This window comes from Mustela erminea, chromosome 21, assembly GCF_009829155.1.
Source record: "Mustela erminea isolate mMusErm1 chromosome 21, mMusErm1.Pri, whole genome shotgun sequence".
In the NCBI taxonomy this organism is placed as follows: Eukaryota; Metazoa; Chordata; class Mammalia; order Carnivora; family Mustelidae; genus Mustela; species Mustela erminea.
Window position 1 is genome coordinate 1814227 of NC_045634.1, and position 12336 is coordinate 1826562.

At 39.2% G+C, this 12336-nt stretch overlaps 1 protein-coding gene across 4 annotated transcripts in view; it reads right to left on the reverse strand.

The window, feature by feature from the left end:
* Window positions 1–12336, reverse strand: part of HOOK3 (hook microtubule tethering protein 3) — a 105379-nt gene that overhangs the window by 87001 nt on the left and 6042 nt on the right. For all 4 annotated transcript variants that reach the window (XM_032329199.1, XM_032329197.1, XM_032329200.1 and 1 more), the window contains exon 2: window positions 10950–11035. In XM_032329199.1, coding sequence (XP_032185090.1) covers window positions 10950–11035 — 86 coding nt within the window. The remainder of the gene's footprint in view (window positions 1–10949; window positions 11036–12336) is intronic.

Here is a 12336-nt window from a genome sequence, read left to right on the forward strand (position 1 = left end):
CTCTTGGTTTCAGCTCATGTCATGATTTCAGAGTCCTGGAATCAAGCCCCATGTTGGGCTCTGCGCTCAGTACGGAGTCAGCTTGAGGATTCTGTCTACATCCTTCTGCCTCCCCCTCTGCTAGTGCATTGTTCTAACTCTTAAGTAAATATATTTTTAAAAAGATCTTATTTATTTATTTGACAAAAAGAGACACAGCCAGAGAGAGAACACAAGTAGGGGAAGTGGGAGAGGGAGAAGCAGGCACCCCAATGTGAGCTCAATCCCAGGACACTGGGATGGATCATGACCTGTGCCAAAGGCAGATACTTAACAACTGAGCCACCCAGATGCCCCTCAAATAAATAAATCTTCATAAAAAATCTTTTCCAAATACAGAGAGGGAAAACGTTAGAGGAAACCACCATATGACAGTCACAGAAATTTAACATTCTGCCATACTTGCTCCATATTATTTGATTTTTTTTGAGATTTTACTCCTAAAAACTCCATTGTACATCTCTAATGAGGCACCTTCTTATAGTTCTGATTTACACCTAATATACAAATACTCCCCAAATACCATGTAATAGTTAACTTATTTTCAAATTTCCTACATTAACCTCTAAATGTCTGCTATAGTTGATCTGTTCAACTAGGATTCGAGAAAAATCATGCATCACATTTGTCTTTGAAATTGTGGAAAGAACACTTAACATGAGATCTACCCTCTCAACAAAATTTTAAGTGCACAATACTATTAACTATAGTAATTGCTGTACAATGTTGTACAGCAGGACCCTAGACTTACTCATCTTGTATAAGTGAAACTTTCAAACTTACTGAACCACAACTCGTCGTAATTTGCCCCAGCTGCTAACTCCTGGCAACCATCACTCTAATCCCTGTTTCCATGCATTTGATTATTTTAGATACTTCCATATAAGTGGAGTCATGCACTATTTGTCCTGCTGTGATTGGCTTATTTCACTAGGTATAAATGTCTTCCATATTCATCCGTGTTGTTGCATATGATAGGATTTCCAAGAAGAACCATGCAAAGCATTTGGTTACTGTCTCTTATCTCTTTGGGCAATTTAGTTTAAAACAGTCAACCCCGTTTCTTTTTTCTCATGGCACTGACTTATTGAGGAGACCATAAGTCAACTGCCCTATAAAATAGCTCACTTTCCGGATTTGCCTGATTGTTTCTACATTATTTAGTGTAAATTGTTCTGCTAGCCTCTGTGCTCTTCTGTAAACTGGAAATCAGAGCTAAAGCCAGATTTAAATATACTTCATAGGTATATTTTCAAAGTATAGTTATCAAGATTTCCTGGCAGATTCGTTGTGGGATGGGGAAAGAAAGGAAGGTTTTATGGTTTGATCAACTGGAAGGAAATGCCAACAACGGAAATGAGAAGATTTCTGACCAACTGAGTTTTAGGTAGAAGATAGGAAGTTTAGTTTTAGGTACGACAGATTCTGAGAGGTCTTTGAGACTCAAATGGAAACACTGAATAGATAATGAGTTTAAGTGTGGAGGTCAAAGCAAAGATTCATGCTGGAGATATAAACTTTAGAGTCACCAGGATATGGATGCTGTTTAAATCCATTAGACCAGATGAAGTCATCAAGTAAGTGAACGCAAACAGAAAAGAGTAGAGGAACAAGTCCTTAAGCACTCCAGCATTAAGAAGTAGGACAGAAGAGGGGCACCTCGGTGGCTCAGTGGGTTAAAGCCTCTGCCTTTGGCTCAGGTCATGACCCCAGGGTCCTGGGATCGAGCCCCGCATCCGGCTCTCTGCTCAGCGGGGAGCCTGCTTCCTCCTCTCTCTCTCTGCCTGCCTCTCTGCCTACTTGTGATCTGTCTGTCAAATAAATAAATAAAAATCTTAAAAAAAAAAAAAAAAAAGAAGTAGGACAGAAGAGAAAAAAAATGAGCAAAAAAAAAAAAAAAAAATACAGATCATCAGGTGAGACAGGAGAAAAACCCCGAGGTTAACAGTATCCTGGTAACCAAATTTTTAAGTGTTACAAGGAGGTAAAATCCTTTGAATGCTGCTGCTAGGTCCTGATAAGGGCTGAGAATCAGTCATTAGAATCAGCACTGTGGGGGCACCTCCGTGGCTCAGTGGGTTAAGGCCTCTGCCTTCGTCTTGGGTCATGGTCTCAGGGTCCTGGGATCAAGCCCCGCACCAGGCTCTCTGCTCAGCAGGGAGCCTGCTTCCTCCTCTCTCTCTCTCTGCCTGCCTCTCTGCCTACTTGTGACCTCTGTCAAATTAATAAATAAAATCTTAAAAAAAAAAAAAAAAAAAAAAAAAAGAATCAGCACTGTGTAGATAATTGGTGGTCCTAACAAGTGCAGTTTTAATAAAATGGTGGGGGAAAAAGTCCCCGAGTGAAAAGTGGATTTAAAAGAGCAGGAAGCTAGGAATCTGAAACAGCGGGATACAGACTATTCTTCTAAAGAAGTTTTTGTTACAAAGGGGAGGAGAAATTGACAGAAGTGAGATCAGAAGTATTTTTACTTTTATTTTTTTATTTACTTGTCAGAAAGATAGAATTCACACAAGTACAGGCAGGGGGAACAGCAGGCTCTCTGCCACACAGAAGCCAGATGCAGGACTTGATTCTAGGAACCTGGGATCATGACCTGAGCTAAGGCAGACACTTAACCAACTAAGCCACACCAGCACCTTGAGATCATAAGTATTTTTAAAGATGAAAGAAGTAACCGTTTGCATGCTAGTAGATATGATCCAGCAGAGAAGGGAAAAGTGATGATATAGGAAAGAGAACCAAATTGGTAAAGTGACAATCTTGTAGGTAATAGGCAATGGGATGTAATATACAAAGTGTAAGTACTGACTTTAAGATAAAAACCTTCCCCACCAACCCTATAGCTCTATGGGTCTCCCCATAGAGCTCCTTCAAGTAATCATAACAGGTAGCAAGGCAAAGTCAAAATAATGCTGGCAGAGGGGTACATGTAGTCATGGAATTCTATGGAAATTGTTTCATTTGTTTTAACTTCCTTAGAAGTAGGATGCATCTACCTTGTAAGGTGATCAGATAAAAGAGACAGGAAAGGTGACACTGGAGGTTTGAAGAAAGAAAATATAAGATAGTTGTCTGGAAGAGGGGGCGAATGAAAACACTAGGGAAACACAGTATGACTGTGGGATTCCATAAGGTAACACTTGCAGTTTTGTGGTGAGAAATTTAAAATGAAATTCATCAGTATGTTTGCATTTTTTCCCCAGCTGTGTTCAGCTGCATAGGTAAGAAGCAGAACTGGCAGGGCATTAGATTTAACCAGAGTTGTGGTTTTGTGGAACAAATACAATATGAGAGGGGCAGGGGAGCTAAAAGTGTATGCAGGAAAGTAATTATGATTGACTATAAAGTTTCAGCTAAATAAGAGGAAGGAAAGAACAGTGAAGGTGGACAGTGTTAAAATCCCACTGACATAAGAGAATTAAAGAATTACTGGAGACTTGATACAGAGAAAGGGAGATGGAAAGATAGGGAACAATAATCAGACAGTGGTAATGAGAAAACTGAGATCACGGGGGATTACACATTATCAGTAATTATACAGTAATCATGGGAAGGCGTGCCTGAAATCTACCGAAGACAAGGTAAATGGAGAGGCATTCAAGAAAGTGGTAGCCAAGGACATGAAGGATCATCTGGGTATACACCCAAATCACCAAGAATGTAGATAAGTGCAGTACTGGAGAGAGCCGACAGTGTGCCAGGATCCAATACTGTTGCGAAACGACAAGCAATGACAACAACAATGAAGGGTAGTGGATAATGTCATAGGATTCAAAGCTAGAGATTTAGGAAGATGAAGAATGGTGTGAAAGCAGCAACAAGGAGTACCACCTCTGGGCTAAGTGGTACTTGCTGACTGTGGGAGAAAAATATAGCTATCACTTGAAAAGCCTGCAGAAGTAGTGTCGGGGAGAAGCAGATTTCTTTCAGAGCCGAAGTTGGATCAGGCAAAGTGCTGACTGTTCTTTGGCACAAGTACTGCAGGTTAACCAAGAATCACAGGCTTAAGAGCATAAACAACCAATTCAAATTCTTGTTATCTCATATAAAACATCCCGTGCTCTCTAAAGTGGATTCTGCTTGTCATTTTTTTTTAACCAATATTAATTTTCTTCAAACCAAAAAGTTGAAAATAGAAAGTTCATTTAACAGTCACTGGGGTTCCTGGGGCTCCTGGGTAGCTCAGATAATGATCCCAGAGTTCTGGGATTGAGCCCCACATCAGGCTCTCTGCTGCGGCGTGGAGGGGATGCTTCTCCTTCTCTCCTATCTGCTCTGTACGCTCTGTCAAATAAATGAGTAAAATCTTAAAAAAAAAAAAAAAAAAAAACCGTTCTCTCAAGACTCAAAGAAAAAAAAAAAAGGTTTTCATTTTGTATCTATTAATGTACAGATGTAAAAGGAGAGAGTACATCTTAATGTTTTCAGTGACTGATCTATAGTAAAAATTAAACAAGAATCTAATCATTTATGGTTGGTGTCTGGTCACGCAAATCAACATAATCAAAAGTTCTGAAAAGATGGAAAAGGAATCTTTTTAATAAACAGTACACCCAAAACCCCACCACCACTGACCTTAGCAAGTGATGGTGATACTGGTGAAATAAGAACGTTCACACAGTGCTTGTGGAAGCAACAACAGCACATCCACTTTGGAAACACTCTGGCAGTCTCCTAAATATTAAACACACACCTGACCATATGGTCTAACCATTCCACTTCTGGGTAGGATTTTATTAGAAGGAAATGAAAGGATACATCCATACAACCAATCTGTATGCTACTGTTCAGAGACGGCTTTATATGTAATAGTCCCAAACTAAAATAACCCAGATGTCCATCCGCAGATGAATAAATACATAACTAGATCACAGTATATCCATAGAGTATGTATGAACTATGACAGGAAAGAACATGAATTTCAAGATAGTTATGTTGCATGAAAGAAGCCATACCTTCTCCCTCAAGTAAGAAAATGTATTGTGTGAGTCCATTTACATAAATTTCTAGAGAGTGCAAATTGATCTATAGTGGTTGCGTGGGCATAAGAAAGGGTGGCACAAAGGAAGGACTGAAACAATTCTTCTTTTTTCTTTTTTTCTTTTTTTTTAAAGAGTCAGAGAGAGAGAGGGAGAGCGAGCGAGCACAGGCAGACAGAATGGCAGGCAGAGGCAGAGGGAGAAGCAGGCTCCCTGCCGGGCAAGGAGTCCGATGTGGGACTCGATCCCAGAACGCTGGGATCATGACCTGAGCGGAAGGCAGCTGCTTACCAACTGAGTCACCCAGGCGTCCCGACTTCTTTTTTTTTTTTCCCAAAGATTTTATTTATTTATTTGACAGACAGAGATCACAAGTAGGCAGAGAGGCAGGCAAAGAGAGAGGAAGGGAAGCAGGCTCCCTGCCTGCGGAGCAGAGAACCCGATGTGGGGCTCGATCCCAGAATCCCGGGATCATGACCTGAGCCAAAGGCAGAGGCTTTAACCCACTGAGCCACCCAGGCGCCCCATGGACTGAAACACTTCTTGAAGTGTTGATATGTTCGTTATCTTGCCTATAGTGATAGTTCCACAGGTATCTAGATAGGTAAAAATTTTTATCAAATCCTATACTTAAAAAATGTACAATTTACTATAGAGGGAGCACTAAAAAGAAATGAACTATCAAGCTACATGGAGAAATCTTTTTTTTTTTTTTTTAAAGATTTTATTCATTTATTTGAGAGAGAGAGAGAGACAGTGAGAGAGAACATGAGCAAGGAGAAGGTCTGAGAGAGAAGCAGACTCCCCGTGGAGCTGGGAGCCTGATGCGGGACTCGATCCCTGGAATCCAGGATCATGACCTGAGGCGAAGGCAGTCGTCCAACCAAGTGAGCCACCCAGGCGTCCCAACATGGAGAAATTTTAAATGCAATAGTGAAAGAAGTGAAAGAAGCCAATCTGAGAAGACTACATATGGGTATGATTTCTGTTATATGACATTCTGGGAAAGGCAAACTATGGAGGCAATAAAAAGATCAGGGGTTGCTGGAGGTCTGGGGTGGAGGGAAGGTTGACTAGATCCAAGGGGATTTTTAGGGCAGTGAAACTACTCTGTGTGATACTACAATGGTAGATACATATTACGTATTTGTCAAATCCATACAGAGAATGTAAAACACAGAGTGAACTTTAATGTAAATCAGGGACTTTAGGTAATGATGTTTTGGTGTAGGTTCATCAATTACAACAAATATACCTCTCTGGTGTATATGTTGATAGTGGGGGAAGGCACTGTGCAGTGGTGCAGAGTGTGTGAAAATTTGCCATAGTTTACATTCAATTTTTAAAAACATTTTTTTCAAGTAGTAAAATATACACAGCATAAAATGTCATTTAAACTTAAGTGTGCGGTTCAGTGGCATTAAGCGCACTCACACCACTGTGCAACCATCAATCACTATCATCCACCCCCAGAACTTCGTCATCCCATAATCCAACTCCTTGCCATCACAATTTCGCTGTGAAGCTAAAACTGTTCTAAAAAAAAAAAATCCACAAAGTCGTATTAATTAAAAAATAAGTGCGGTGGCATGAACCTACATGGACAAAAAGAGAGAAAGACGACAATAGCAATAACATTTTGGATGGGAAGATGGATGGGAAATGACTAAAAAGCTGAAGAAAGAAAATCTTATACTAACAAGAAACATACTTAGGCCCATTCATATTTGATAAAATTTCTACTAAAACCACAGAAAGATACAGTTTTTCACTTCTCGGCTCAGACAAAATGAAAAGATCTGCAATTTCCAATGAAACTCTCTGCTTAGCCCCCACATTCTTTTGGCTTTCCTCATACTTCTCTGGTATCTCTGTTGTTTGAGGTTCTAACCAGAATTAATTGTCAAAGTTCTTCAAAGCTCAGGCTACATGTATTTCCTCTTATGCTATACTATTCCCTAAGTGACTTAATCCACACTAATGCCTTCAATTAAGATACCCAAATTGAATCTGGATTTCTCTTCTGCACTTTAGACCCACATGATCTAATGCTAACTTGGCATTTTCTCTTGATGTCTCAATACCACTCAAATTCAACGTCCCCCAAACTAAACCCATGATATATCCAGTACTCCTCCACAGGAGATTCCTTTTCAGCATTCCCCTATCAGTGGTTTGTCCCCCTTTCTGTGTATCTGCTAAAGTTAGAAATTTAAAGTCAATTTTGATACCTTCCTTTTACTCACACACCGTTATCATTCATCAACATTTGTTTTCTCTATTATTTTGGGTCTATCCATTTGTCTCCACCTCCTTCACTACCTTCTAATCCAAAGTATCATAATTTCCTTTCTGCTTTACTACAAATTTCTTTCCACTTGATCATTCCTTATCATTTATGGCATCTTCTAACTCATTTTACCCCTGCAGCCAGAATATTTTCAAAATGTAAACGAACCCGGACTTTAAATTAAAAAAAGAAAAAAAGGAAAAAAGAAAACTGGTGCAGCCACTGCAGAAAACAGTAGGGAGGTTCCTCAAAAAGTTAAAAAAACAGAACTACCTGGAGTGCCTGGGTGGTTCAGTTTGTTGGGCATCTGCCTTTCGCTCAGGTCGTGATCTCAGGGTCCTGGGATCGAGCCCCACATCAGGCTCCCTGCTCGGCAGAGTCTGCTTCTCCCTCTCTCTCTGTGCCCTACTTGTTCTCTCCCTCCCTCCCCCACAATCAAACACACACACACACACACACACACACACACACACACACACACACACTTCTCTACCCTATGACACAGCCACTGCACCACTCGGTATTTAATCTAAAGAACACAAAAATACTAATTCAAAGACATACTACATGTACTCCAATGTTTAACAGCATTATCTACAATAGCCAAATTATGGAAACAACCCAAATGTCCATCAACCGATGAATGGATAAAGAAGATGTGGTAATATATACAATGGAATGTTACTCAGTGATCAAAAAAGAATGAAATCTTGGGGCGCCTGGGTGGCTCAGTGGGTTAAGCCGCTGCCTTCGGCTCAGATCATGATCTCAGGGTCCTGGGACTGAGTCCCACATCGGGCTCTCTGCTCAGCAGGGAGCCTGCTTCCCTCTCTCTCTCTCTGCCTGCCTCTCCGTCTACTTGTGATGCCTCGCTGTCAAATAAATAAATAAAATATTAAAAAAGAAAAGAATGAAATCTTAATATTTACAACAACATGGTTGAGGCAAGAGTATTATGCTAAACAAAATAAATTAGAGAAAGATAAATATCATATGATTTCAGTCATATGTGGAATTTAAGAAAAAAAGAGCAAAGGGATAAAAACAGAGAGGCAAAGGAAGAAACAGACTCTCAATTACAGAGCACTGATGGTTACGGTGAAGGTTTAAAAAGGTGATGGGGATTAAGGAGGGCACTTTTGTAATGAGCACCAGGTGCTGCATGGAAGTGTTGACTCACTACATTGTACACTTGAAACTAATATTGCACTGTATGTTAACTGGAATTTTAAATAAAAACTTAAAATGTAAATCTGATCCTGTCAACCCTTCCCTGCCTCCACACCACCCAAGTTGCTTCTCATATCCCTTGGAATAAAGATACAAGGCCCTCCATGGTCTGGCAACATCTCTCTTTCCACTCTCAGTCTATAACATGGTCCCTCTCTCTTTTGGTGGTGGTGTTGACCATACTCCATCAGCTGGTATGGGCTCCTCTGTATACCATCTTCTGTATGCTAAGAAATTTGTTACCAATCATCTTTTAGATTTAAGATCTTTATTTTTTCAGGTAAATGTTTGTGACTTAAGCTAAATATGTCTTTTTACAAACTTTCATAACATTGTGTATTTCTGCCCTGTAGCACCGGTTATAATAGCAATTTTGTTTGCATAGTTATTGAAAAATCTGGTTTTCCCAAGGTTATAAACTCTCTGAAGGCCATTGGGTTGGGGCTTACCGCTGTATCACCAGTGCTGGACACAAAGTAGCCCTTCAATAAATATCAAAGAGACAAGGAGGAACTGAACTTCCCTGAATCTGTACATATTATACAGTTATTAAAATAGATAACATGCAACAGTATGAATCTCAGACATTACGTTGAGTGAAAGGAGTCTGACAAAAAAGAATAAATACTGTATGATTCCCATTATAAGATGTCCAAAAACAGAAAAAAAACTAATTGCTGGTGTAGAAGTCAGAATCATGGCTATTACTGGGCAAGGGTTATTGATTAGAGAGGGTGGTGAGGGAATCATCTGGGTCTAGACAGGTTATATATTTTAAACTGGGTGGTGGTTACACAGATGTGTATACACAAATACATACACGATATACATACACAGGTACATATTCATCACTTTTTTTAGTGTACTTTTCTGTATGTGTTTTACCATAACAAAAGAAAAAAAAAGAAGACATTTTTGGGAAAAAAAGGTAAAAAACCAAGTATGGATGAAAAATATGCCCACAAGACCTTGGTAAATTAACTAGTTTGCAGAACATAATATATGCTATGATCCTGATTTGGTAAAACAATACATGCATACAGTTCTTCTGGTTTTTGCAAATGACAGAAATCCTACCCTAACTTAAGCAAAAAATTCATTTACTGACACATACCTGGAAAGCCTACTTAGCTTCAGTGAAAAACTCTAGACCATTCAAAGGCTAAAAATTATTAGGGAACCACTCAGAGGTCACAGGATCACTGTTCTCAGAGTGCCAGAACCAAGCCTAACAGGTTTCAAATGAGACTTTTCAAGCTCCATCAAAAAGTCTATGCTCCTGTGTATCTGAAGAGATGTGCCATGTAGTTACAGAAGAAAGCGACAGCAAGCTAGTTTCCAAGCATCAGTCCCTCGTTCTAAAGACACACAGAGTCTCTGAATTGCAGGCATCTGAACTGCTTTTCAGATGGGCAACTCTATATAGCTCACTGCAAAGTGAACAGGAAGAATTCATTTACTGTTGGTATGGATTCTTACCAAAACTTCAGGAAATCCCATCTAGTCATATGCAAATCTTCCAATAACATAAGACCTACCAGTGCTCAGTGCTTCAAAAGACAAAAGTATACCCCACAAGTCACATCGAGCCTTATGATTTCTTAAATTTACAAGTAATGTTTTATTAGAAAATTTCCTAGCTCAAGTTGGAGATAGCCATGTATCAATTTTACAACCATTGCTTTTTTCAAGTACTTAGAAGAATCAGGTATGTTTCATATATCCCACACATGAATGTTATTCTTTTAATCATTTGGTGACATGAGTATCTACGACCCAGGCTGAATCATGAAAAACTGATGGTATTTAACCACTTGTGACCTACAAAGGGCATTTTCATTATGATTCAGATAAAAACCATACCTTGTGAACAAAACAAATTCCCTGCCTCTGTGTGGATCTCACATGAGTGGTGGGGGAGCATCACAAAACAAATGAATATATGGTATATAAGATGGTGTTACATACCTCAAAGAAGAACATAAAAGGTTAAAAGGGATACAGCAGAGTATAGGGCAATGGCTGTCACTTATTTTATATGAATGGTCAGAGGAGGCTTCATAGATATAACAACATTTGAGCAAAATCCTAAGGAAAGAGAAAGCAAGCCTCTAGATTCTTCTACAATGAGAAAATATTAACGTGAAAATTTCTGCTAAGCTTATGCTAAAAAAATGAGAACAAATAATTCTGCTAAAACCAACTGAGTGTTTAAACAATTATGGCCGTAATTAAACTCTCAGCCAATCTATACCAAACAAGTACATGCCATCAAAATTAAAACGGACATTTATAAGCTCTTATTCTTCGCGCAACACACATTTCATGTGAACATTTTTTTCATCCATGTTTTCAATCTAATAAATATTCACATATAAGACTTTACAAAAACATAAAGCAATTCTTACATTTTCTGAAGAACCTGGGCCATCACAACCCCATTCGTTAAATCTTCCACGGTCTGGCATGGTGCATCCACATTAAATGTCTGGATCTAGGGAAAAAAAGGAAGGGGATTGGGGGGGGGAGATTCCCTGGTTAATTATACAGTAGATTTCTTAGGCTTCCTTTTGTGATTATCGCATCTTGACAGTTGGAATAAATTTTAAAAAGCAGTAGAGTTGGAATATTTTTCCCTTATGGGAAATTTCCTGCAGGTTCTCATTGTCCCTTAGGTAGAAAAGAAATTGAGGTGGACACCTGGTGACACCCTAGCATCCCTTCTCCTCACAGATGACCAATCTAAGCAAGTCATGGTAACTCCATCTCCTCTACCAGTGACTAACTTAGGATTCACGGGGCAAAGACAATGTGAACCAAAGAATTGGAGTGAGATGCTTAAACTTGAGTTTCTAGGAAAGAAGAGCCAATCTCCTCTTGCTGTGGTCAAGTATGTTGCCTCAACTGCCACCAGCAGTCATCTTAGGGCTCCTAACAGAGTATATTTTAGGATGAGGCTGATATACTCTACGACAGAGAAGAGGGATACAAAGAACTGGGTCCTTGAAAAAACTGAGCCACTGAATTAAAAAAAAAAAAAAAATGAAGCCTATTTTGTGAGAAAGACGTGCTTAAGGCTAGCCAGAGATTTCATTTATTCAAAACCAAAATATCTTTATAAAGAATTCTCATTCACTAAAGTTGAGGTTAGATATTCAATTTTGATTCTAAATGTACTGTGAATTAGATCTAAGTTTGCAAAAAACCAAAAAACTAACAACTAATTTTGCACTGGTCAGCATGACATGGCTGAGAAATAGAAATTATTTCCATAAGATAATACAGCTGAGCCAACAATGATTATACCCAGTAGTGCAACCAAGATTTAGAAGGAAATAAATCACTGAGAAAAGACAGATGCGGCCATGCTCTCCCAGTTTATAGATTTGCAAAATGAAAGAGTATGACAGGATGTGCAAACAGCAACACAAAGATTAGAAGTGAGTGGGATGCAGTCTAGGAATGAAAAACAGCTTAGCATGGGATGGAGGGGTGGGAATAGGAAGAGATGGAAGAGGGAAAAGAGTATAATGGTGAAAGATGGGGCATTTACTGTGCAAAACCTCATAAGCCATGTTAGGACTTTATTCTAAGAGCAATGAGGTAGGAGGGTGGCTAAGCAAAGAACTCTCATGAGACTAAAGCCATGAGATTTATGCTGTATAAAGATCATCCTGGCTGCAGTATGAAGAAAGGATTGGAGGGGAAGAGGCACAGAGACCTATTTTTGTAGGTTTATATTATTAACACAGATGAGGTCCAACTAAGTAGAGACAATGGAAATATTGGGAATAA